General features: G+C 44.6%; 1 protein-coding gene across 5 annotated transcripts in view; it reads left to right on the top strand.

The window, feature by feature from the left end:
• The window catches only part of WBP1L (WW domain binding protein 1 like), an 86,659-nt gene that overhangs the window by 45,514 nt on the left and 13,166 nt on the right, over positions 1-27,979 (top strand). For 4 of the 5 annotated variants that reach the window (XM_073354490.1, XM_073354489.1, XM_073354493.1 and 1 more), the window contains exon 2: positions 8,454-8,556. In XM_073354490.1, coding sequence (XP_073210591.1) covers positions 8,454-8,556 — 103 coding nt within the window. Of the gene's footprint in view, positions 1-3,690; positions 3,714-8,453; positions 8,557-27,979 lie in introns of those variants that run through there. The other variant, XM_073354494.1, reaches the window with a different exon arrangement.

Genomic DNA, 27,979 nt, shown 5'->3' with positions numbered 1-27,979 from the left:
CTGGAAATGACATCACCAATGGGGAGGAGTCCGGACACAGCAAGGACTCCTCCTTCAAGGCATAAAAAAAAAAAGTTGTTAAACAAGTAAACATTTCCATGTAACGTTTACAGCCCTGACACTGCAGCACTAAACACCTGAAAATGAAAGTTTCTATAGACAAAAGTGAAAAGTGACTTTAATATTAGATATAAATATACAGCATGATTTTTAAAGTGACAGTGTACCCTTTTGAAAGGTTGAGTCTCTCTCAAGCGCAGAAGTAAATGAGTGAGCCAGCTTGTTCATGAAGGTGAACTGTGTTTATAAAACCTCTAACATTGTGCTTTGGTGGCGAAGGTTGGGTCCACTGTGGCCAATTAATCTTGGTGATTAAATGTTTGTTAAATATTGTTCTCATGATGCCCGCAGTAGTAAAGCAACAAGCAGTGTATTTTGAAACTCCTGTTTGGGGCCCTTCTCTTGTGTTTGGGGCCACTTTGATGTATGTTTTCTTTGCACTTGATTACACTATCAACATTTGATGCTCACTTGTCTCAAAATATTCCTTTTATCTGGCATTTTTCATATATAAAAGGTAAAACTGAACATGTTGCCATTTGTAATAAAGGTATAGCATGCAGGAGAGTTGATAAGACTTCTCTTTATTCTCTAGCCCCAGTCACCTGACTTGGGTCAGGCTTACAAGAGATTATTGCCCGTGTGATGTGGCACAGATCAATTCCACAGATTCCAGTAATTACTGTTACATAATTATCATAGTTTGCACCTTTACCCAACTCCTGCCTATTCATGCTTGCATTAAATGATGCTGGCAAAGTCACAATACTTAAATGCAAATGTTTGTTAATTTTTCCGTTCTTCCATGTGTCTGAGGAATTTAGCATGTACAGAAATGAAGATCTATAATGATACTGGATAGTTCACTACATAGTTCTCACAATTATGCCTCAATCCTGACCTGCAACAGTACGTACACAGCCTGGCCAATGTAATGCAGTCCTGAGTTGCATCCCCTGAGCTAGTCCAGTGCTTTATGGTTCTGCCAGTGCATCTCAGTCCTGGCCTGCAATGCTAGCTGGTTATTGTTATTTATCAGGTTTATTAAGGTGTTGCCTAAGGGCCATCCAAGAGTGGGACCCCATTGTGCTAGGCACTCTACACACACACACACACACACACACACAGTAGTAGATGGCCCATTGCCCCAAAGGGTTTACAGTCTAAATAGACAAGACAGTCACAGGATGGGGGAAGGGGTGTATAACACAGAAGCAGAGTGAACAATTGATGGCAGCAAAAACAGCATGTTAGTTCCATGATTTTTGTGGGCGTGGGGTAAGTTTAGATAGATCGGCTAAATGGAAGGGGAAGTGAAGATGAGGCGCACGTGGCAGGGGAGACGAGGGTAGGAGGAGTGGCTGTGGAGGGAAGCTAAAGTGAAGAGCCTGTGAGGAGGGAGGGGGCGGATGGGAGCAAACAGCTGATCAGCACAGGGCAGAGGAAGTCTGAGAACCTCCAGTTTTGACTGGAGTGTGCTGCAGTCTCTGCTTTGGTTGCTCCTGCTTCTACCAGCTGGAATCTCTGGCTGGCTCCTCCTCCTTTGCAGTTCTCCCCCAGGGAACCATAGTGGGGGCATCATCTGGCTCCTAGTGCCTCCAGAATATATGGGGGTCTCCACTGCACAGTTCTGGGTCCACGGTGAAGGTTGGTCTTGACTGGGTACCATTTTACATTTCTGAGATTATCTTGAGCATGATAGATTATAACATGGATTTATGATGTGCATAACTGAGGGCAGTGATGAACCACTAAATGTAGTTGCACTTGTGCCCTGAGTCACAAGTCAACATTTCAGCAAAAATCTTCAGCAGTAAAAAAACTAGTTCATTAAACCCACAGCCACATAAGCCCTCATTATTTGAACGTAGACAACTGATTATTTCAGTTCCCTTGTGCGTACTCTCTCATGAGGTATTGATGATGGACAGAACTAGCCAAAGGCTAGTTATAGTCTGATATGTGAAACCTAATCAAATCAAGACATTAACTTGCATTTGATGGATTTACTTATGAGTTTTTATGATTGATGATTCTTAAGTCTGGTCTACACTGTGGGCTGGATCAATCTAAGATAGGCAACTTCAGCTATGTAAATAATGTAGCTGAAGTTGATGTACTTAGATCTACTCATCGCGGTGTCTTCACTGCAGAGAGTCGACAGTTGACGCTCCCTGTCAACTCTGCCTGCGCCTCTCACGCTGGTGGAGTACCGGAGTCGACAGGAGAGTGCTTGGCGGTCGATTTATCATGTCTAGACTAGACGCGATAAATCGACCGCTGGATCGGTCGCTGCCCGTCGATCCAGCCGGTAATGTAGACGAGCCCTTAGATACTTTTCGTGTGTTGGTAGACGACCATTCTTCCCTTTTGTTACTGTTGGAGGTTTACAAAATATATCGTATAAGAGCTGATTGTGAATTAATCAAAATACAAAGTTTGTGTCTATCCATTTTCTGAAGGCTTTCTGATTTACTTCCTTAATTCTGACTAATAGTGGCTCATGAATATGGCCTCTGTAGTAAAGAGAGAGAAAAAATCCCTCGGACCTCATATCCAAGAAAACCTGCCCAACACCTTCTAAAATCAAGCCTAGGAATTTAAATTCATAACTCAGCTAAACACCAAAAAGCATGGACTTAATAAAGACACTGGATTAATGGCTCATTACAACTATCTGTAACCCACTATAACCCTCCTTTGTTCTATGACTGTAGATGTGTTACTGCCCACTTCATCTTGACTGGTCTCTTGTGCGGTGTATTAACTCCTTATCTGTTCCACCTTGTATTTAGCTGGGACGCTCTGCTCCAAGTACCTTTCCCAGACCTGAAGAAGAGCTCTGTATAAGCTCAAAAGCTTGTGAATTTGGTCCAATAAAAGATATTACCTCATCCGCCTTGTCTCTCTAATTCTATAGTTATATACAATGTAATCTCATTTACTGCTCGCCTGTGACTGACAGTTCAAGTAGCATATGTGTGAAGGTTAGAGACGTTAAGTAGTTTAGCCTCAAAACTGACCTTCCCTAAGTTTGACTTGGATACACAGTGAGGTCTGAGTGCAGAACTAGGAGTAAGAAATTTGATTCCTCATCCCAGCACAGATGCATTAGTGTTCTCTGTGGTTTTAAACAAATCGCTTAACGATGCTGCCTCAAGTTCCCCATATGCCCACCTCCAGATGGGTTTTACAAGGATTGTTTGTAAAGCACTCTGAATATGAAGTGTTTATAGAAATCCTAATTAGCCTTTTATTAATACAGTTTTGAAAGTAGTGTACTATAAAGTTTTAAATCACTATTTATACAAGTTGTAAATAAAAACAGCTTTGCACATCCCCTGTTAGTTGTGGAGTTGTCAACACCGCGATGGGTTTATCATTTATGGGGAAACAAACCAAAATAGCCAAGTTTTACTTTTATTTATTTATATAGTGTGTATTATAAATGCAATAGGTGTAGTGCAAAAATAATCCAGATTAACGTGTCAAAATAATACAGAAAGGATCTTCAGACTCTGCCAACTCAACCTCAGAAAAATCCTGAGCAATAGATGGGCCTTGCAGCATGCCCATCAGCTTGCTATGCTGGCTGGTAGGAACTGAGTGCCAGGCTTGAGGGCCCTCTGCTGAAAACGCCTGCCCCCAAAATGGTACGTATCAACGTTCGGTCAGCTCACATGCAAGAATGGCATTAGACTTGCTGGGGCCCAGGGCAGAAACTAAGGAGTGAATTTCTGCAATGTTTCTGAAGCCAAAACCCCAACCCCACCAGGCTGATGCTGGAGCCCTGGCCCTGCAGTTCGGGGCTGAAGTTCTAAGCCCTACTGTGCGGGGCCCCCTGTGGCATGGGGCCCTCAGAATTTGCCCTGCTTGCTACCCGCTAATGCTGGCCCAACTCATGTGTCCCAGAAAGTCTGGCTCTTGGAGGATAGCCTAAAACCCAGAGTATACAGGGCTTTATGGGGAGAGCCAACTCCTTAAACCCAGAGTATACGGGGCTTTATGAGCCAACTCCTTGAATTGTACCTGGAAACTAGTTGGAAGCCAATCAGTCTTTGCAGAATAGATGTAATGGGTGCATGCATAAAATGCTAAGTAAGCAGACGGGCACTTTCTGCTCTAGCCAAAGTTTGAATGTCCTTCAAGAGTAGCCCGGTGTAGACTCCACTGCAGGAATCTATTCTGGAGGTGACCGTAAATGGATAACTGTGATGAGGTTAGCAGCAGAGAAGAATGGTTGCTATTAGCCAAGTGAAGGTTGAGGTGGGAGAAGCATGCTTGCAAATTGCTGCTATTTGACAGCCAGACACAGCCAGTCGTGTCCAATAGGACCCCTGCATTGCAGCTGTGGGAAAGAATAATGCTTTAATAAAACAAGGGGGAAAAATTGGTCAGGTAAGTTTCCCCACTTCCCTCTCCCCTCCGCTCCCAATTTCTGATGATCAAGCAAGTGAGTGCAAGAACAAAACATAAAGCGGCATTTGCTGGTGTCCTTTATGCTTTAAGCTTCAACTATCTAATGGTTCCATTATTAGTAGCACAGAAAGTCCTTTCTCTGATTAAAATGACCTTTACAGCTACTCATCTAAAAATAGCTGCTAGACACACAAGCACTGTAGCACAATGCATTAATCCTTTAATTTTTGCCTCCATGAGACAATAATTTTTTGCATGTGTGCGTTCTCTTATTACAAAAATATTCTTCCTGTCCTTTGTCTTGCCCATACCTGTTTTTTTTTCCTTTCATGCCTCACTTTAATAATTAATAATAATAATAAAGGTACATTGTGTTTGCCCAGGAGACATTTGAAATATAAGTCACATTGTTTGGGTATCTTGGTAACTAATAATTCAGTGGCTGAGATTTTGTAAAAATTAATCTTCATTTAAAAGAGCTGCAGTTGGAGGCTACCTTAATTATTATATAAGCACCATGTGTTCAGTGTTCCAAATAATAGTCTAAACAGAGTGTTTACAAATGTTAAATAAAGATACAGCCCTTGCCCAAGAAGAGCTTGCCCTAAATCACAAAGTTCCAGCGAGAACACGTTCGGAGATTTGGGATGGTGATAATTTAAATCTTTCATGTAATATAGATGGGAATGGAAATGGCATGTTATTGAAGTAAGTTTAACATTTGCAGGCCTTGTGGGAAAAGAGGGTTTTCAGGCTGTGTGATTGAGTTAAGTGGGTGGCAGCCTGGCATATAAACAGAGGAAAATATGATATTCCATGCAGCCCTCTGTGCCTACAAGACATTGAATATCACAGGGGAGTGGGGACGGGGGGGGGGGGCTCTAAATTAGGTTTGCATCACTTGAGGAGTAAAGGGACAAAGTGGGATGCAGTGAGAAATCAAAGTTTAACAAAGTGCCTGGTGGTAGTTACAACATACTTCATAAGACAAAACATTCAGGGTCACCAAGTGCCCCCTGTAAGTACATGTAGGCAAGGATGATATTGTGCAGAGTTGGGCTGGAAAGAGCAGTTGTCTTAAATTTGACTTTTGTAGACAAGGGGGAGTCAGTGAGGGAACTCAGAGAGAGAGATGATGATGTGGTTTGAACAACTTATGATGAAATCCCCCAAAACAAAATTGAGCTTTAAGTAAGTGAGACTGTCCAGGGAGGTTTATATCTTTGTTACAGGTGGTTGCTGCAAAGTCTTAATTTTTGCTCTTTGAATGTTATACTTTGAACAAAAGAAAATATGTATTGGAATAAATGCTGTTTAATTCCTTGAAATGTATATCCTGGTGCAAAGCAACATTTAAAATGACAGTGCGGGATTCCAGCTCTGGCCTATCTCTGACTCTAACTCATAGTTGTTTGGTTGACACAAATAATGTTGCTTTAGAGTTTGTCAGAGCTGCAAACCCACATTTCTGATCTGAAAATCAAGTTCTGCATTTTCTTCCTTGTGCATCATCAACAGTATTACAGTTTTTTCAGTTAGACCTTAAGTCTCAATTCTGTTGATGCATGAGCCAGGAAAGAATCTAGTTCGTTCTCCAATAGCATTGCTGCTGCGTGGCTAATAGGAGGAAAAAATGGTTAGTAAGTGGACAGATATGACTTGGGATACATTAGCCACAGAGACATTGTGAGATGTGCCATTTCTAGTTATTTCCTTGACCATAATTGCACTTTGGGAAACAAATGCTGTGGTTAAAGACATTGAAATGTAAAATTCTATGATAGCTCAGCAGAATGACTTGAACATTTGACTATCATCTTAGAAATTACAGGTGGAAAAGACCTACAAGAAGGATGTGGAAAAATTGGAAAACGTCCAGCGGAGGGCAACAAAAATGGTTAGGGGACTGGAACACATGACTTATGAGGAGAGGCTGAGGGAACTGGGATTGTTTAGTCTGTAGAAGAGAAGGATGAGGGGGGATTTGATAGCTGCTTTCAACTACCTGAAAGGGGGTTCCAAAGAGGATGGATCTAGACCGTTCTCAGTGGTAGCTGATGACAGAACAAGGAGTAATGGTCTCAAGTTGCAGTGGGGGAGGTTTAGGTTGGATATTAGGAAAAACTTTTTCACTAGGAGGGTGGTGAAGCACTGGAATGCGTTACCTAGGGAGGTGGTGGAATCTCCTTCCTTAGAAGTTTTTAAGGTCAGGCTTGACAAAGTCCTAGCTGGGATGATTTAGTTGGGGATTGGTCCTGCTTTGAGCAGGGGGTTGGACTAGATGACCTCCTGAGGTCCCTTCCAACCCTGATATTCTATGGTTCTATGATTCTATACTTTTCGTCCTATCGAGGTGTGGGACATCTGCTTTCTGCATCTAGCATTTAAAAAAAAAAATTCCCTCCAATAAAGAACGTAAAACACGTGGCACTTTTTAACACTGTTTAATTGCATTAATACTTCATGATTGAACAAGGTTGATTTCAAAGCAAGTCTAGCAGCGGGGTTGTGAGTGGAAAAAACAATCACTTGCAGCCGAGCTCTTTGGGAGGTCTGTCTGGCAGAAGGTTCTGCTGCCCCTACAGAGCTAGCAGGACAGGCAGCCCTCTCTCTTTCTGCCTATTAAGCAGGTGGGCTGCTGATATCTTTTCATGGCCTCTTCCCCAGTTCAGAGTAAGGGAAAGTAGCACACTGTTCTGTGTTTTCATGAAGCTGTGCACATGCTCAAAAACCCCTTTACAGTTTGGAAGGCTTCTGGGAACTCTTCTTATGGAAGAAATGGAGGAGGGCTCTTTCTGCTGTGTAAGGGGACGTAGGAGGCTTTTCTTTTAGAAACTACACTGCTACTTCGATGTAGGCACTTGGGGAGTTGAAGCCAGAAGTGTGACTTTTGTGGAGTGTGCTAACTCTTGATTAGGTTGGTGGGAGGGGTGGGAATGTTTTAATAATGATACTCACATGTTCCTTGAATCCAAAAATAGAATGTCGTCTTTTTTAAAAAAAAAAATAGCGTATGGGGTTTCATTGACATGAACTATAATTGGTCCAAGTGGTATGTTCAATGAAAGTGAAATATCACTTGGTTAAAAAAACAAACAAACCCTAAAATGAAGGAATAAAAAAATACACAGGGTATCTAGTGAACCTGTTAGCCTTGGTAAATACCAAGAATATGACCGATGTTCTTCACCTATTATGGTGTGTACTTGAAAACACATCACTTAAGCTTGTAGTCCTATTTGTAGTAACACGTAAACCAGTGGTTCTCAACCTTTTTGTCATTGTGGGTCACATATGCGGCCCACAATGTGTTACCTGGGCCGCAGATTGAGAACCACAGCGAGGGAGGACTGCAAAGTGATAAAGTACAGCTGATTTGGCTCCACTCCTAGAATGCTGAAGCTTCCAGGAAGCAGCTTTACTGGAAAGCTGATTTTATATAAACTAGGCTGCTAATGGTAAGAGAATAATTTCAGAGCCGAATTTTACAAGAATATACTGTAATTGCCACTTGGATTTAAATAAACTCAAGCAGTTCTCACTCAGATTACAACATTCTCTATTTATAAAGCATTTCCTCTGCTTGACACACAGCCTCAGCAACACAACAAAGTAAAATGTGGAACAAAATCTCTCTCTCCTATGTACAAAATGTCCAGAGCACAAAATGGGATACCTTAAAAATGAATGGGAGGGTGTGTAATAAAAGGCAATGTCGTCTAGTTGTTAAAGCATTGGACCATGTACAGTTGGTAGACCTGGGTTCTCTTCTCAGCTATGGAAGACTTGGGCAGTGCTTTCGCTCTCTCTCTGTTTGTGTAAATTTGCATTAATACTTATGTACCTCACTAGTGTCTTGAGAAATCTAATGCATGTGTTTAAAATGTTTTGAGAGCCTTGTGTGGAAGGCGTTATATAGTTATATTTTAAAAATATAATGTTAGTAACTTGTGTGTCTCTGTTTTTAATTTTAGGACAAGCAAACCTGCCTGGGTGTCAACAATCAAAGTTATATATGTGAAACAGGTCACTGTTGTGGACAGTCACAGTGTTGCAACTACTACTATGAACTCTGGTGTAAGTCCTTCCTTTTTTTATAGACTCCTTTCATAATCTGCATGACCATGAGCCTTTCTGATCCTTCTTCTGGGTTTCCTTCTTAAATTCCTTTTATATGTTGCCATCCAGGTGTACTGCAGCAGAGACAACAACTGGATCCCTGCTTTGGGCTGGGCTAGAGCGTTGTGGTAATAGGGACCTGGCATCTTCTGGTGTAATGGCAGTGGTACTTCCTACCAACAGCCATGACAGAGTACTTGGAGTTTGCAACAAAAAAACCTTCTCCATTTGGCTCAGGCAGTTGTTTGGCTTCAGAGATAAGCACAGCTTTATCTTTCATTATTTTAGGCTATCTGCAACAGAAGTACTGTACAACACTGGGTTGGTTTACATTTGATTCACTTTGTTTAGAAGTAAGACTAAGATTTTGTCTCGGATATTTTTAGTAAAAGTCAGGGACAGGTCCCGGGCAATAACCAGAAATTCACAGACTCCTGTGACCTGTCCCTGACTCTTACTAAAAATATCTGTGACAAAATGGGGAGGGAGGAAGGTCCAGCACCTGCGACGGCTGGGCAGTTCCAGGGTCCTCTTCTCCCACGCCCACCACAGCTGGGCAGCTCCAGGGGTCCTTGCCAGCTGCTGTGGCTGGGAGCTCTTGTGAGCCTCACTGCAGCAGTTGTGTGGGGTCTCCTTGCAGAGGCTGGGTGCTTCGGGTCCCCCTGCTGCCCAGTGGCTGGGAGTTGCACGGGGAGGGAGAGGGGCGCCGCTAGCAGCAGCTGAGAGCCGCCCTGGGACTGAAGCGAGAAATGTCCCGGAAATCTCTGGAAGTCACGGATTCCTTGACATAATTGTAGCCTTATTTATAAGGTTTTCTTAAGCATCAGAACTAGAAATTTCATCTTATTTTTTAAAAAGTTCAGATTTGGAGCACAATTCCTCTGGTGAGGAATGGATTCTGGGCAGATTCCATGGATATAGAGTAGGTCTGTGGGGCCCTGATTAACATACACTGTTGTCTACACTCCTTGCTAGCTCAGTTTTTTACCTAAGGAGCTGAGATGTCCTCCAAATCAATTAGAAGACAAAATATAGGCAAGAATTCCTTTATGCTGCAAATACATCTGCTGACTCACAAGGACTGGAGATGTCAGATGTAGAGTGTGTTTACACTTAAACCACTACAATGGCGCTGTAACACTTCAGTGTAGACACTGTCTATGCCAACAGGAGGGGTTCTCCCATCAGTATAGGTAATCCACCTCCCCAAGAGGCAGTGACTAGATCAACAGAAGAATTCTCCTGTCGGCCTAGTCATCACCTACACCAGGGGTTAAGACAGCATAGCTACATCTCTCAGGAATGTGGATTTTTCATACACCCGAGAGACATAGCTATGCCGATGTAAGGTCCCAGTGTAGACTAGCCCATTGCTGGAGGGCACCAAACAGAGAGAAGCTGATACCAGATAGCAGGATTCTTATCAGAGGTGTAGGGGAAAAGGGAGGCTCAAAGGACAGGAAGTAAGAATGATCACTCCACCTAATACAACGCAAGAAATGGGGTGGTGATATTCTGTGTATTTCTAGAATACCAAGGGGTTGGGTAGAAAGGAGGGCCTGCGCACAAACCCTCTGGAACTGTTGTGAATTGATCACCCGTCTCTAATGTGCTGATACTATTCATCGCCACACCCTGTAGTCTTGTTGCTTTTATGTAACTGTTGTACCTACTTCTTAATCCCTCTGATACTGGCAGTCTCAGTTTCCCACAGTGAGATACTTATGTAAAGTGTAGTAACACAAACATGAAGAGTTCCAATCTCTCCAGATTCAACGGCAGTAATTCCTGATGCTTCGTCCTTTGTCTGGAAATTTGTTGGACCTAAATTTTGCAACAGGGCCCTTGAATACAGCTGCTCTTTGGAAGAAATATGGAAATCAGAAGACAGCTTAGGTTTTAAAATGGAGATTGTACTGAAGTGAAAGCAAACAATGCAATCAGCATATTAGTGTCTGTTATTTTTTTAATATTAAACTCAGTTTATTTTACACTGAGCCCACATCATCAGTATGTGACAGTTCTTTGCATTGACAGTGTCTCACTGCATCATAAAAGCAGTCAGGAAATCTGAAGAATTAGGTATCTGGGATCCAAATATTTGGGACATTTGGCTGGGGAAAATGAGGAAGGCAGTTGAAGATTATGGGGTGAGTAAACTCATTAACTGGATATATGTGCTAAAGTGTTCATTGGGGAATAGGTAACAATATAGGGATTCAAACTGGCATTTTTAGATTTGAGGCTTGCCCAGTTTATCTCAATGGGGCAACTCCTGCCTCAGAGCTGTTACTTCAGGCTGGCTGCAGGCCCAAGCAGATATCACTTCAGTTTACATTTTTCAAGGGTTTTTTGCATCCATGGGAACAATTTTTTTTTAAATGAAAGTTCAGATTCTGGAGCCCAGCTCTGCATCTATAGACTTCATCCATTGCCACAGAAATCACAGAACAGCAGGACCCTGGGTAAGTATATCTTGTGAAGCGCTTTGAGATCCTTCAAGATGAGAGGTGCTATATAAATGTTATGGGCAGTTAAATGACAATATGGAAAGCAGTGGCGGTGTTGAAGCCCTGTTGGTCTCAGGATTTAAGAGCGACAAGGTGGGCGAGGTAACATCTTTTATTGGACCAATTTGTGCTGGTGAGAGAGACAAGCATTTGAGCTCTAAGCTTGAAAGCTTGTCTCTCCCATATGGAAAGCAACTTAAAGATGATAATGTCATTGCAGAGAAACTAAATGAATTCTTTGCTTCAGTCTTCATGGCTGAGGATGTTAGGGAGATTCCCAAACCTGAGCCGTCTTTTGTAAGTGACAGATCTGAGGAATTGTCACAGATTGAAGTGTCACAAGAGGAGGTTTTGGAATTAACTGAGAAACTTTACAGTAACAAGTCCCTGGGACCAGATGGCATTCACCCAAGAGTTCTGAAAGAACTCAAATGTGAAATTGCAGAACTATTAACTATGGTTTGTAACCTGTCCTTTAAATCAGCTAGTGTACCCAACGACTGGAAGATTCATAATGTAACTCCAATATTTAAGAAGGGCTCTAGAGGTGATCCTGGCAGTTACAGACCAGTAAGTCTCATGTCAGTACCGGGCAAATTAGTTGAAACAATAGTAAAGAATAAAATTGTCAGACACATGGAAGAACATAAATTGTTGCTCAAAAGTCAACATGGTTTCTATAAAGGGAGATCGTGTCTTACTAATCTGAGCTCTTTGAGAGGGTCAACAAACATGTGGACAAGGGGGATCCAGTGGACATAGTGTACTTAGATTTCCAGAAAGCCTTTGACAAGGTCTGTCACCAAAGGCTCTTACGTAAATTAAGTTGTCATGGGATAAGAGGGAAGATCCTTTCATGGATTGAGAACTGATTAAAAGACGGAACAAAGGGTAGGAATAAATGGTAAATTTTCAGAATAGAGAGGGGTAACTAGTGGTGTTCCCCAAGGGTCAGTCCTAGGACCAATCCTATTCAACTTATTCATAAATGATCTGGAGAAAGGGGTAAACAGTGAGGTGGCAAAGTTTGCAGATGATACTAAACTGCTCAGGATAGTTAAGACCAAAGTAGACTGTGAAGAACTTCAAAAATAACTCACAAAACTAAGTGATTGGGCAACAAAATGGCAAATGAAATTTAACGTGGATAAATGTAAAGTAACGCACATTGGAAAAAAATAACCCCAACTATACATACAATATCATGGGGGCTAATTTAGCTACAACTAATCAGGAGAAATATCTTGGAGTCATCATGGACAGTTCTCTGAAGACGTCCATGCAGTGTGCAGCTGCCGTCAAAAAAGCAAACGGGATGTTAGGAATCATTTTAAAAAGCGATAGAGAATAAGACGGAGAATATCTTATTGCCCTTATATAAATCCATGGTACGCCTACATCTTGAATACTGCGTACAGATGTGGTCCCCTCATCTCAAAAAAGATATACTGGCATTAGAAAAGGTTCAGAAAAGGGCAACTAAAATGATTAGGGTTTTGGAACGGGTCCCATATGAGGAGAGATTAAAGAGACTAGGACTTTTCAGTTTGGAAAAGAGGAGACTAAGGGGGGATATGATAGAGGTCTATAAAATCATGAGTGATGTGGAGAAAGTGAATAAGGAAAAGTTATTTACTTGTTCCCATAATATAAGAACTAGGGGCCACCAAATGAAATTAATGGGTAGCAGGTTTAAAACAAATAAAAGGAAGTTCTTCTTCGCTCAGCGCACAGTCAATGTGTGGAACTCCTTGCCTGAGGAGGTTGTGAAGGCTAGGACTGTAACAGGGTTTAAAAGAGAACTGGATAAATTCATGGAGGTTAAGTCCATTAATGGCTATTAGCCAGGATGGGTAAGGAATGGTGTCCCTGGCCTCTGTTTGTCGGGGGGTGGAGATGGATGGCAGGAGAGAGATCACTTGATCATTGCCTGTTAGGTTCACTCCGTCTGGGGCACGTGGTATTGGCCGCTGTTGGTAGACAGGATACTGGGCTAGATGGACCTTTGGTCTGACCCAGTATAGCCATTCTTATGTTCTGTGACAGGGTTGGGCCACATGGCTATAGGAGAGTAATAGAAGGCAGATATATTAGCCCCAGGCTAAGTAGGTCCCTTTTCCCTGGGTAAAGTTAACAGGGAAGGTTCCAGAACAATCAGGAACCTTCTGGAAACAATTAAGACAGACAGGCTGATTAGAACACCTGCAGCCAATCAAGAAGCTGCTAGAATCAAGGCAGGCTAATCAGGGCACCTGGGTTTAAAAAGGAGCTTACTTCAGTTTGTGGTGTGCGTGTGAGGAGCTGGGAGCAAGAGGCACTAGGAGCTGAGAGTGAGAACGTGGACTGTTGGAGGACTGAGGAGTACAAGCATTATCAGACACTAGGAGGAGGGTCCTATGGTGAGGATAAAGAAGGTGTTGGGAGGAGGCCAGGGGGAAGTAGCCCAGGGAGTTGTAGCTGTCGCACAGCTGTTCCAGGAGGCACTCTAGACAGCTGCATTCCACAGGGCCCTGGGCTGGAACCCGGAGTAGAGGGTGGGCCCGGGTTCCCCCCAAACTTCCCAACTCCTGGTCAGACACAGGAGAAGTTGACCTGGACTGTGGGTTCATGAAAACGGCCAAACTGAGGGCTGCTGTGAATCTCTGAGGCAAGCAAATCTGCTAATAAGCGCAAGACCCACCAAGCTAGAGGAGGAACTTTGTCACAGTTCTTAACAGCCATTTCATGCATGGCAACAGCTTTGCTCTCCACACAGCCAGCATGGGGACTCATATTAATTTTTAATAATGAATGGTTAAATTGCCATTTTAAACTGTGGTTGCTTGCTTTATGCTCATTGCAAATTTTGATAAAGCTTTTGACGTTAACCAGTGCAATCCATATACTGAAATAGCTGTAGAGAAGTTTCAGTTCATATTGACCTTTTCAGGATCTGTGTTCCCTCTAAGCTGCGCGGTCACGTGGCCGCCCAGGAGTGAATCAAGTGCCGCTCATAGCGGCGTGTGTTCAGGCGCTCCATCCCCTCACTGCTCTGCAGCTGCGTTACTCCTGCCCTCTGCCTTGGAGCGCCTGGCCCGTTTTCCCTGGGGAAGGTAACAGGGAGGCTCCCAGGACCCTCCTGCTTGCTGTGCAGAGTGTGGGGGAGTGCTGATGTCAGGGTGTCCCCCTTCCCCTGCCTCCTCCTTCCCCATGTACCCCATCTCCATAGAGCGGGGGAGAGGGAATAGGGCTCAGTAGCAGGAGAGCTGCTGTGGTCTGAGCCTTTAGGTGAGTGCCTTGAGAGACCGTGTGCTGTCTCTTTATAGACTTCTCCAGAAACCAGCACACGCATACTGTCTCACACACTCCTGTTGCTGTCTTTCTCTCTCTCCCATGCACACTTACGCACTCTGTCTCTCACACACTCACCTCGCAACACATACTTGTGATGTTGTTACTTCTTTGTACTTCCTATAATGCACATTAAGGCTATATCTACACTACCACGGTAAGTCGACCTACGCTACACAACTCCAGCTATGTGAATAACATAGCTGGAGTCGGCGTACCTTAGGATGATTTACCGCGGGTCTCCGGGGGGTCGATGGGAGAAAATCTCCCATCAACTTACCTTACTCTTCTTCTCAAGGGTAGAGTGCAGGGGTTGACTGGAGAGCAATCTGCTGTCAATTTGGTGGGTCTTCACTAGACCTGCTAAATGGACCGCCAGTGGATCGATCTCAGAGCATCGATCCCAGCTGTAGTGTAGACATAGCCATATTCTCTGTAATTTTATTCTTTCAAAGTGCTGTTGTTTTAGTTTTTGACTGGTCTATGCATTTCATAGTTTTATTTCTCTCATGCTGCGTAAATTTAATTCTTTAGTAGTGAGTTCTAAAATGTCTGACCTGTCCTGGCTGGAGTAATTATCCCTATGGTAACTTTTTTAAAATATATGTTATATCTAGATTTTTTATTTCTACTGGTGGCGCACATGTGCATGTAACAAAACTCATTCCGCACATAAATGGAAAAAATTACAGGGAACATTGTTCAGGCCTCCATCACCCCTGTGCATCTGAAAACTAATTCCATGCCTCTTTGCCAGTCTTGCTGAGACAAATCCTTGATTTATTTACCACAGTGCCTTGGGAGAGAGATGTCAGGAGAGGATGTTTTTTGGAATGGAAAGAAACTTAGTCCTGGCCAGCCGGAGGTGCCTCCTGTAATATGATCCCATCTTGTGGGCAGTGGGAGAAGTTCCTGTAAACAGGTTTTCTTTCCACTTTCAGGACTTGGAGGGAGCCTTGGTTTAGAAATCAGGGGCCTGAAAAGTTCTAGAAATAAATGGGAGTGAGAAGTATGTGGTGTTATGAACCAATTAAAGGAGATGATGGTATGTGTGGGGGGACAGGGGGAGAATAGGAAGCAAAATCATTGTATTATTTTGTTAAGGGGTGGAGTGGAGGAATAAAGAACATGATATGTCAAGCAGGTGGACGGGCTGTGTTTAAAATTAGATAACAGCTTGGTCCAGATTCCCCACCCATCCCTTAGTAAAACAAAGTTTGAACGCCTTGGTGCCAAAAAAATATAGCTATATAGTCTGAATTATCTGTTGCTAAGCACAGGGAGAAAATGAAATGGGAGAATGTCACTCTGAAGAGAGCCTTCCTTTCTTTTAGATGAGGATTTGAAATGGAGAGAACACCTACGTTGCAGAGGCGTTGAATTGCCTTAATGTTTTTAAAGTGCTTTTGGAATCCCCAGATGGGAGGCGCTAGCCAAGTGGTAAATAGTGAGAGTGCAGTAACCACTGTAAATAGGTTGTTAACAATATCCATTCTAATCCCCTTTTCATTTGCTTATAATTTGCTGGAAATTTCTGAGCTTGGCCTTTGTCTCTAGGTGACATTTTTTGAATGTTTAAGCTGAAATGTCATCTTTGAGCATGGAGAAAGGAGGAAAAGGATACACATGAGGTAGTTATCGCCATTTTACAGATGAGGAAATTGAGGCTCAGAAGTTGTGACAGGTCCAAAGTAAAAGAAATGTATAGCAGCTTTGGGAATCAAATTCAGGTCTCCCGACACCTATCATTGTGCTTTTACCACACGACCATCCTCAATAGTTATTGGTCATTGAGTCAATAAAGTCAAATACTAGATTGGTCTGGGGACCAATCTTATTTAACATTTTCATTAATGACCTTGGCACAAAATGTGGAAGTGTGCTAATGATATTTGCGGAGGACACAAAGTTGGGAGGTATTGCCAATACATGGGAGGACTGGAATATCACATAAGAAGATTTGGATAAAATTGAAAACTGGAGGAATAGAAATGGGATGAAATTTAATAGTGCAAAGTCTGAGGTCATCAATTTAGGGACTAAAAACAAGAATTTTTATTGCAAGCTGGGGACATGGCCATTGGAAACAACAGAAAGGAAATACCTGGGTGTACTCATTGATCACAGGATGACTATGAGCCACCAATGTTATGCGTCTGTGGGAAAAAAAGTAATTCAATCCTAGGTCCATCAGACAAGGTATTGCCAGTAGAGAGAGAGAAATATTAGCACCATTATACAAGGCGGCTGGTGAGACCTCATCTGGCATACTGCATGCAATTCTGGTCTCCCATGTTTAAGAAAGATGAATTCAAACTGGAACAGGTGCAGGGAAGGGCTACTAGGATGATGAGAGGAATGGAAAACCTACCTTATAAGAGGAGACTCAAAGAGCTTGGCTTGTTTTGCCTAACCAAACGAAGGCTGAGGGGAGATATGATTACTCTCTATAAATACATCAGAGGGATAGGAATTATTTAAGTTAAGAGCCAATGTTGGCAGAATAAGAAATGGATATAAACTGGCCATTAATAAGTTTAGGCTTGAAATTAGACAAAGGTTTCTAACGATCAGAGGAGTAAAACTCTGGAACAACCTTCCAAAAGTAGTAGTAGGGAGAAAAAACCCTAACTTGTTTCAAGACTGAGTTTGAGTTTATGGTGGTTGCCTGTGATGGCATGTGGCCTATCTGTAACTATTAGCAAATATCTCCAGCCGCCAGAAATGGGACACTAGATGGGGAGGGTTCTGAGTTACTACAGAGAATTCTTTCCCAGGTGCCTGTCTTGTGAATCTCACCCACATGCTCAGGATCTAACACATTTGGGATCCGGAAGGAATTTTCCCCCACGTGAGATTGGCAGAGACCCTGGGGTGTTTTTGCCTTCTTGGACAGCATGGGGCATGGGTCACTTGCTGGTGTTTGAACTGGAGGAAAGGATGGAATCTCTCTAACTTGCAATTTTTAAATCAAGATGTGAGGAGATCAGTAACACAGCCAGAGGTTATGGGCCTATTACAGGAGAGGGTGGGTGAGGTTCTGTGGTCTGCGATGTGCAGGATGTCAGACAAGCTGATCACAATGATCCCTTCTGGAGTTGAAGTCTGAGGGTAGGTCTACACCACGGGGTTAAGTCGACCTAAGTTATGCAACTTCAGCTACGTTACTCACGGAGCTTAGGTTGACTTATTGTGGTGTCTAAACCGCGCTGGGTCAACGGGAGAAACTTTCCTGTCGACTTACCTTATGCTTCTCATTCTGGTGGAGTACCAGAGTTGACGGGAGAGCGATCTGCGGTCGATTTAGCGGGTCTTCACTACACTGGCTAAATTGACCCCCAGTGGATCGATCGCTGCAACATCGATCCACAATAAGTGTAGACATGCCCTGAGTCTGATGCCTGACAAGGCAAAGGGTCCCTAAAGGGCTTAAAAAAACCAAACCAAAACAACAACTTAGGGCAGTAGGAAAATACAGTACGTTGGAAGAATAACCTCATTGTAACAAGAATGAATCATAACACATGTGCACAATTAGCCGAGTCAGGTTGCATGTGCAATCTTAATTTTGGCATTTCATCATTTTTGAGTGCTTAACTGAGTAGCCATAAGAAAAGGAGTACTTGTGGCACCTTAGGGTATGTCTACACTACGGAATAAGGTTGAATTTATAGAAGTCGGTTTTTTAGAAATCGGTTTTATATATTCGAGTGTGTGTGTCCCCACAGAAAATGCTCTAAGTGCATTAAGTGCATTAACTTGGTGGAGTGCTTCCACAGTACCGAGGCTAAAGTCGACTTCCGGAGCATTGCACTGTGGATAGCTATCCTGCAGTCTCCGCTGCCCATTGGAATTCTGGGTTGAGATCCCAATGCCTGATGGGGCTAAACATTGTCACGGGTGGTTCTGTGTACATATCGTCAGGCCCCCGTTCCCTCCCTCCTTCCGTGAAAGCAAGGGCAGACAATCGTTTCGCGCCTTTTTTCCTGAGTTACCTCTGCAGACGCCATACCACGGCAAGCATGGAGCCCGCTCAGGTAACAGTCACCCTATGTCTCCTGGGTGCTGGCAGACGCGGTACGGCATTGCTACACAGTAGCAGCAACCCTTTGCCTTGTGGCAGCAGACGGTACAGTACAACTGGTAGCCGTCATCGTCATGTCCGAGGTGCTCCTGGCCACGTCGGCTGGGAGCGCCTGGACAGACATGGGCGCAGGAACTAAATTTGGAGTGACTTGACCAGGTCATTCTCTTTAGTCCTGCAGTCAGTCCTATTGAACCGTCTTATGGTGAGCAGGCAGGCTATACGGATTGCTAGCAGTCGTACTGTACCATCTTCTGCCGGGCAGGCAAGAGATGAGGCTGGCTAGCAGTCATACCGTACCATCTTCTGCCGGGCAGGCAAGAGATGAGGATGCCTAGCAGTCCTTCTGCACTTCTGCTGCCAGCCAAAGATGTAAAAGATAGATGGAGTGGATGAAAACAAGAAATAGACCAGACTTGTTTTGTACTCATTTGCCTCCTCCCCTGTCTAGGGGACTCATTCCTCTGGGTCACACTGCAGTCACTCACAGAGAAGGTGCAGCGAGGTAAATCTAGCCATGTATCAATCAGAGGCCAGGCTAACCTCCTCGTTCCAATAAGAACAATAACTTAGGTGCACCATTTCTTATTGGAACCCTCCGTGACGTCCTGCCTGAAATACTCCTTGATGTAAAGACACCCCCTTTGTTGATTTTAGCTCCCTGAAGCCAACCCTGTAAGCCGTGTCGTCAGTCGCCCCTCCCTCCGTCAGAGCAACGACAGACAATCGTTCCGCGCCTTTTTTCTGTGCGGACGCCATACCAAGGCAAGCATGGAGGCCGCTCAGCTCACTTTGGCAATTAGGAGCACATTAAACACCACACGCATTATCCAGCAGCATATGCAGCACTGGAACCTGGCAGAGCGATACCGGGCGAGGAGGTGACGTCAGCGCGGTCACGTGAGTGATCAGGACATGGACACAGATTTCTCTGAAAGCATGGGCCCTGCCAATGCATGCATCATGATGCTAATGGGGCAGGTTCATGCTGTGGAACGCCGATTCTGGGCTCGGGAAACGAGCACAGACTGGTGGGACCGCATAGTGTTGCAGGTCTGGGACGATTCCCAGTGGCTGTGAAACTTTCGCATGTGTAAGGGCACTTTCATGGAACTTTGTGACTTGCTTTCCCCTACCCTGAGGCACATGAATACCAAGATGAGAGCAGCCCTCACAGTTGAGAAGCGAGTGGCGATAGCCCTGTGGAAGCTTGCAACGCCAGACAGCTACCGGTCAGTTGGGAATCAATTTGGAGTGGGCAAATCTACAGTTGGGGCTGCTGTGATGCAAATAGCCCACGCAATCAAAGATCTGCTGATATCAAGGGTAGTGACCCTGGGAAATGTGCAGGTCATAGTGGATGGCTTTGCTGCAATGGGATTCCCTAACTGAGGTGGGGCCATAGACGGAACCCATATCCCTATCTTGGCACCGGAGCACCAAGCCGCCGAGTACATAAACCGCAAGGGGTACTTTTCGATAGTGCTGCAAGGTCTGGTGGATCACAAGGGACGTTTCACCAACATCAACGTGGGATGGCCGGGAAAGGTACATGATGCTCGCATCTTCAGGAACTGGTCTGTTTCAAAAGCTGCAGGAAGGGACTTTATTCCCAGACCAGAAAATAACCGTTGGGGATGTTGAAATGCCTATAGTTATCCTTGGGGACCCAGCCTACCCCTTAATGCCATGGCTCATGAAGCTGTTGTACACAGGCAGCCTGGACAGTAGTCAGGAGCTGTTCAACTATAGGCTGAGCAAGTGCAGAATGGTGGTAGAATGTGCATTTGGACGTTTAAAGGCGCGCTGGTGCAGTTTACTGACTCGCTTAGACCTCAGCAAAACCAATATTCCCACTGTTATTACTGCTTGCTGTGCACGCCACAATATCTGTGAGAGTAAGGGGGAGACGTTTATGGCGGGGTGGGAGGTTGAGGCAAATCGCCGGGCTGCTGGTTACGCGCAGCCAGACACCAGGGCGGTTAGAAGAGCACAGGAGGGCGCGGTATGCATCAGAGAAGCTTTGAAAACCAGTTTCATGACTGGCCAGGCTACGGTGTGAAAGTTCTGTTTGTTTGTCCTTGATGAAACCCTCCGCCCCTTGGTTCACTCTACTTCCCTGTAAGCTAACCACCCGCCCCTCCTCCCTTCAATCACTGCTTGCAGAGGCAATAAAGTCATTGTTGCTTCACATTCATGCATTCTTTATTCATTCATCACACAAATAGGGGGATGAGCCCAGGAGGGGTGGTGGAGGAGGGAAGGAAAATGCCACACAGCACTTGAAGCACAGCACTTTAAAAGTTTACAACTTTAAAATTTATTGAATGACAGCCTTCTTTTTTTGGGGCAATCCTCTGTGGTGGAGTGGCTGGTTGGCCAGAGGCCCCCCCACCGCGTTCTTGGGCGTCTGGGTGTGGAGGCTATGGAACTTGGGGAGGAGGGTGGTTGGTTACAGAGGGGCTGCAGTGGCAGTCTGTACTCCAGCTGCCTTTGCTGCAGCTCAACCATACACTGGAGCATACTGGTTTGGTCCTCCAGCAGCCTCAGCATTGAATCCTGCCTCCTCTCATCACGCAGCTGCCACATTTGAGCTTTAGCCCTCTCTTCAGCCCGCCACTTACTCTTTTCTTTCTAAGCTTCACTAGCCTCTGGGAAGGAGAAGATCCTGTGATCATTGAAACACATGCAGCTGGTGGAGAAAAAAAAAGGGACAGAGGTATTTAAAAAGACACATTTTATAAAACAGTGGCTACACTCTTTCAGGGTAAACCTTGCTGTTAACATTACATACATAGCACATGTGCTTTCGTTACAAGGTCGCATTTTGCCTCCCCCCATCGCGTGGCTACCCCCTCAACTCTCCCCGAGGCTAACAGCGGGGAACATTTCTGTTTAGCCACAGGCAAACAGCCCAGCAGGAATGGGCTCCTCTGAGTGTCCCCTGAAGAAAAGCACCCTATTTCAACCAGGTGACCATGAATTATATTTCACTCTCCTGAGGATAACACAGAGAGATAAAAAACGGATGTTGTTTGAATGCCAGCAAACATACACTGCAATGCTTTGTTCTACAATGATTCCCGAGTACGTGTTACTGGCCTGGAGTTGTAAAGTGTCCTACCATGAAGGACGCAATAAGGCTGCCCTCCCCAGAAACCTTTTGCAAAGGCTTTGGGAGTACATCCAGGAGAACCGCGAATGCCAGGGCAAAGTATTCCTTTCACATGCTTGCTTTTAAACTATGTATAGTATTTTAAAAGGTACACTCACCAGAGGTCCCTTCTCCGCCTGCTGGGTCCAGGAGGCAGCGTTGGGTGGGTTCGGGGAGTACTGGCTCCAGGTCCAGGGTGAGAAACAGTTCCTGGCTGTCGGGAAAACCGGTTTCTCCGCTTGCTTGCTGTGAGCTATCTACAACCTCATCATCATCTTCTTCATCCCCAAAACCTGCTTCCATATTGCCTCCATCTCCATTGAAGGAGTCAAACAACACGGCTGGGGTAGTGGTGGCTGAACCCCCTAAAATGGCATGCAGCTCATCATAGAAGCGGCATGTTTGGGGCTCTGACCCGGAGCGGCCGTTCGCCTCTCTGGTTTTCTGGTAGGCTTGCCTCAGCTCCTTCAGTTTCACGCGGCACTGCTTCGGGTCCCTGTTAAGGCCTCTGTCCTTCATGCCCTGGGAGATTTTGACAAAGGTTTTGGCATTTCGAAAACTGGAACGGAGTTCTGATGGCACAGATTCCTCTCCCCAAACAGCGATCAGATCCCGTACCTCCCGTTCGGTCCATGCTGGAGCTCTTTTGCGATTCTGGGACTCCATCATGGTCACCTCTGCTGATGAGCTCTGCATGGTCACCTGCAGCTTGCCACGCTGGCCAAAGAGGAAATGAGATTCAAAAGTTCGCGGTTCTTTTCCTGTCTACCTGGCCAGTGCATCTGAGTTGAGAGCGCTGTCCAGAGCGGTCACAATGGAGCACTCTGGGATAGCTCCCGGAGGCAAATACCGTCGAATTGTGTCCACAGTACCCCAAATTCGAGCCGGCAAGGCCGATTTAAGCGCTAATCCACTTGTCAGGGGTGGAGTAAGGAAATCTATTTTAAGAGCCCTTTTAGTCGAAATAAAGGGCTTCATCGTGTGGACGGGTGCAGGTTTACATCGATTTAATGCTGCTAAATTCGACCTAAAGTCCTAGTGTAGACCAGGGCTTAGAGACTAACAAATTTATTTGAGCATAAGCTTTTGTGAGCTACAGCTCGCTTCATCGGATGCATTCAGTGGAAAAAACTGAATGCTTATGCTCAAATAAATTTGTTAGTCTCTAAGGTGCCACAAGTCCTCCTTTTCATTTTGCGAATACAGACTAACACGGCTGCTACTCTGAAACCTGAGCAGCCATAGTGTTTTACTGGCAGTTTTATTCTATGGAACTTTATACAGATAGGTGCTCAGTAAGTAAGAATTCTAGGCAGTTAGAATTATATCTAGATCTGTGTTTCCTCTCAGTTGCCTCTGCTGCTTTTACCCCTGAGCAGTGATACTGATCACCTCAATTCTGAAAGAAAACAAATCTTTAATATGCAGCCACTGGGAGAAGGATTATAAATGAAAAACGTTCTCTGTTTGCAGACAGCACCATTTATATTATTGCTGTTCTGAACCATGTTCTCACTAACCCTCTGCATGCATTCCCGGGAACCTTGAGAGAGGGTTGTTGTCCCCCCCCCCCCTCCCGTCCCCCCCCCCCCCCACACACACAAAATCCTCAGTCAGGATATTTGTGCTGAGACTGTTAGTTTCTAAAACCTTTGCGATGCTGCAACACGTGCATATTCCAGGGAGGATTTGTAACTGAGATTCATGTCCAAGAGTTTTAGTCTCTCATTCCCTTTGTTTTATCCTCTTTCGTTTTCGCCCCCAGCTGTCCTTCGGCATAACTGTGTCTGTTTTCCTTTAAAGAGTTTTCTGCTACACCTTACCTTTCTTTCAGCTCCTTATCTGGCTTGCCTCTCCTACTCTGTACCTTTGATAGCTCTGCTGCTCCAGTATCTGCGAGTGTTTCAATCCATTGCTGCCGTTAGGTAGCCTAGACTAAAATAGAGAAGGAGAAATTAAATTAAAAACTTGTCACTATTAATGTTTCTGAAATTTTGTCACTTATTTTCTCACCATTTATAGCCAGTTTCAGAAGGCAAAATCATCTTAAGCTGTTTAATGTAGGTTGGTAAGAGTCACAGATAGAAGGGTAGAGGAGGAAATATACAGTACAGAGGTTTTGGCCCTCTTTACTGATTGCTTTATTATATAGGAGCAGCAGCAGTCTTGCCTAGTCTGGACTATTATAATCTAGTACAGGGGTGGGCAAACTTTTTGGCCCCAGGGCCACATTGGGGTGCGAAACTATATGGAGGGCTGGGTAGGGAAGGTTGTGCCTCCCCAAACAGCCTGGCCCCAGCCCTCTCCCACTTCCCGCCCCCTCAGAACTCCCGACCCATCCAACCTCCCCTGCTCCTTGTCCCCTGACTGCCCCTCCCTCCCCCCTGGGATCCCATCCCCTATCCAACCCTCCCTGCCCCCCCAGGGCCCCCCGCCCAACCCCCCCACCGCTGCACTTGCTGCCACCAACCCCTTATGCTGCTCAGAGCGGCAGGAGCTCACTGCCTGCACGTAACCCCGCGGGCCGTAGTTTGCCCACCTCTGATGTAGTACCTCTTAAACATCAAGGAAAGGCAGGATAGTTCCTTAGGAACCCTTCCTAGGGTATGTCTACACTACAGTTAGACACCCATGGCTGGCCTGTGCCAGCTGACTTGGACTAAGGGGCTCAGATTACGGGGATGTTTAATTGCGGTGTAGACGGGCTCAGGCTGCAGTCTGAGCTCTGGGACCCTCCCACCTTGCAGGGTCCTAGAGCCTAGACTCCAGCCCAAACCTGAACATCTATACCACAATTAATCATCCCCTTAGCCCAAGTCTGGCTAGCCTGAGTCAGCAGGCATGGGCCAGCTGCAGGTTTTTAATTGCAATGTAGACATACCTCCTGTGGTCATTTTACCTCTGACCTTCTTCTGCACCTCTCACCGCTTTGGTTTGCCTGTGTAAAATGTTATCTTGGAGTTGGTTTTCCAGTGGCCTGGACATGTTCTGAAACTTGATGTGCACCTTGGATTCATTTGAGGCCATTGTTCAACTTGCTGTTTGTATTCTAGTAACAGAGACTGGGGATCAGTTGCCCTAGGCTGGTCCTCACTAGGCCTCTAGCATTGTTATTTCATCTGGAGCATAAAGAAGTTATTTATCTCTAGGTAGTCTTTCCCCAGGACAGAGACATAGACTTAAATAGCGTTTGCTGATTTGCTGCCTCATATTGACTCTAGTTGAAAGATGATGAAGCTACAAGCAGGGATGTTCAGAACTGTTTATTATGTCTTTTATTATTGTATTATTGTGTCCAGGTTTTATACAGTAGTTGCGGCATGTGTATATTCACCACCATCTAGGAGGCTAAGAATTAGCTGCAGTTAACCTCCATCGCCACATGTTCAAGTCAGCAGCTCTGAGGGCAACAAAACGGGTTGGAGTTTTGACTATTCCACTCTACAAATATTTGTTACATTTGGCAGCTTCAGCTGTTGTATGATAACGTACATTGTCAGTAGCCTCATAATCCCTTCTTAAGAGACAGCACTGATTTGGAGCAGCTTCTTCTCTGAAAAGGCAGGATATTGACATGGCCTTGTGATCAGAGATGTCTTTTCCTGACACAATCTGCAAAACTCCAGTGCACCAAGCTTGCAACATTGATTAAAGTGGTCTCCCGTTCTTGGGTGACAAAAATATTGACCCTTCAACTAGCTTTTATTCAAGCATCTTTGAGGAAGATGTTGCTACTTGGAAGTATGCCTTTCAGTCAGTGAAACTGCCCCACATCCCCTCCTGTTTGGACCAGATATTGTGATGCCAAGATTACCCAACGTGCTTGTCAGACAGAGAAGCACTCTGTGGTGTTTTTTGGCTTGGCCTTAGTGAGTTTCTTGCCAACAGAACAGTGGCATTTACCCAAGTTTACTGTGATCTCTAGGGCAGATTATTCTGTTCCTACCCTTGCAACACGAACACGAAAGAAAACATGTTTTCCATTTTGTACTGGATAAAAGGAGCTTCCCTCAGTGAAATCTTTGCTTGGAATGTTGCCCTTGGTGAACATGGTATTTGTGCCTCCTGTTGTCAGACAGAAAATGACCTCTTCCCCTCTTGGTGAAATGTTGTTATAGGTTAGGCTTTAAAAAAAAAAAAAAAAAATCTGAGCAATTCCATGGCCATTGGCCCAGAATATTTTATAGGGAACACTGACTCTGAGAGTGGTAGTTTTGAAGTGGTTACTATTTCCTAGGAGGAGTAGGTGTTCCATCCCATCCCTGATTTCTATCTCCAAAGATACCGATGTGTAGCAGAAAAGGGTTTGATTGTATTGGGAGCAGAACCTCCACCCACAAAAATCCTAGTATGGCACCTGTTTTGGCTGTCTTAAGCTCAGAATTCATACTGTTGTTACCTGGACAGTGTGTTTGATGCTGTGTATGGAACTAATGTCATTGTCTTTAATATCTTTTAATAAAAGCTTTTGACACTATGTGGCACAGAGCTCTTGTGGAAAAACTTAACTCCCTGGCTGTTACTGATGCAATCAACACTTTCGATTGCATCACTATTGCCATATCCTCCACAGATTGCTGTTGACACCAGTATGTCTCAGAGGCAGACCTTTTTTGAGATGAGGGCAGCCTCTGTTTTTGACAGAACTGTTTCAGTAAACTGAGAAATATTCAGAAACTTCCGTGAATTTGATGATTGTCCTGTACATCTTTTTAACCAAGAATATGAGCCGCTCTGTCATTTCTGTCTATTTGAAAGATCTTGATGCTATCGACCAATAGGCCAAGAAGTGATTGGTCATTCTTCCAAAGAAGGCACTTTCCATCTCAGGGTAGCCTAATCCCTGCCTGTTCTTTTATCACCTTCCTTGGAAGGATAATTTTGATCAGCCCAAAATGAAGCCAGCAGGTGTCTTCCACGTGGGAGGGAGAAAGTTGTTGAAACACATCAGGGAAAGATTTTCAAAGGCACAGAGGGCAGGTAGGTGCCTGACTTGTATTGACTTTCATTGGGAGTTGTGTGCCAGACTTCTATTTTGCCTGTTGAATATCTCCCCCATTGTTTGTATGAGGTAGACTTGCTCTCTCTGTCTTTAAAACAACACTTGCAAGGCTTTTGTTTAGTCCCTCCAGAAGTATATTTTATCCTGTGCATAATGGAAAACACGTTTTCTTTTGTGTTCATGTCCCAAGGGTAGGAAACAAAATGCAGGCCATACTTACAGGTTTGGTGGTGGTTCTAAAAGGTCTGTGACCTGCGTTATACAGGAGGTCAGACTAGATGATCATAATGGTTCCTCTGGCCTTGGAATCTATGAATGTTTCTCCAGATTAGGAGCGCAGCTGCTGCCACTGTGCTCAGCCGTGCTTTGCCAGCTCAGGATCGCCACCGGTCAACCAGTAGATCATTCTCTCATCATTTTTCATCTCTGTGGGTTTTCTGATAATTGCTATGTGGCCAGTCTTGTGTGGGTGACTTTGGAAATCCCCTACTCTCCCCCACCTCCAGAAAGAACAACCTATTCTGTGCATGATCCTGCCTGTGTTTCTGTTCACATTTTCACCGTTGCTCGTTCCAGGTCAGTCAACACTCAGTGCACTCACGTATAGTTCACTCCCTAATGTGCTTTTCCCCTCTCGTAAGCACAGTATTTTCAGTGTATCTTACTAGACATCTTTGCGCTTAGCCTTATATTCATACTTTCACTTCAGATAAATCGTTGCACTACATATTTGCTACGTTTTAAGATTTTTATGGCCTGCAACTTTTAACATCTTGCACTATGATCCTCTCATCTAACAAGCTATTCTGGCCTGGGCTGAGTCAGTAATTGGGGCATGGCGGGGAGGCCACCTATGAATACCTACAGGATGCAAGAAGTGTTGGTGGTCAGTGAACCAATCCCTCCGCATGGTGTTTGCTGGCTCTGGTTCCAGAAATTCATATGAGGAATACAGCAGAAGTCTTGACTGCTTCTGGTCAAGAACAATCCCATGATCCTTTCCATAAGAATAGGGTGTGGTGTTCCTGGTGTATTGGTCAGATGACAGGCAAGTTAATTATGTTCTGCCTCCCTCAAAGTCCACCTGCAGTTTCAGTGGAATCCAGCATTAATTTACTATCCTGAATTGTTGTGTGATATTGCTGTGTTATTCAGTTGCCACACTTCACCCCAGAGGTAACTGTGCTTTACTTGAGCCCCTCCATCCAGCTTGTCTATCAGTTTGTCTTGTAAAGCACTTTGGGTTCCTTTGCAATAAGATTTATTTAGAAATATTTTATTTGTATCTGGAGGACTAAGAC

Source organism: Lepidochelys kempii, chromosome 7 (genome assembly GCF_965140265.1).
Source record: "Lepidochelys kempii isolate rLepKem1 chromosome 7, rLepKem1.hap2, whole genome shotgun sequence".
Lineage (NCBI taxonomy): Eukaryota > Metazoa > Chordata > Testudines > Cheloniidae > Lepidochelys > Lepidochelys kempii.
This window is presented reverse-complemented; position numbering and strand designations above follow the sequence as displayed.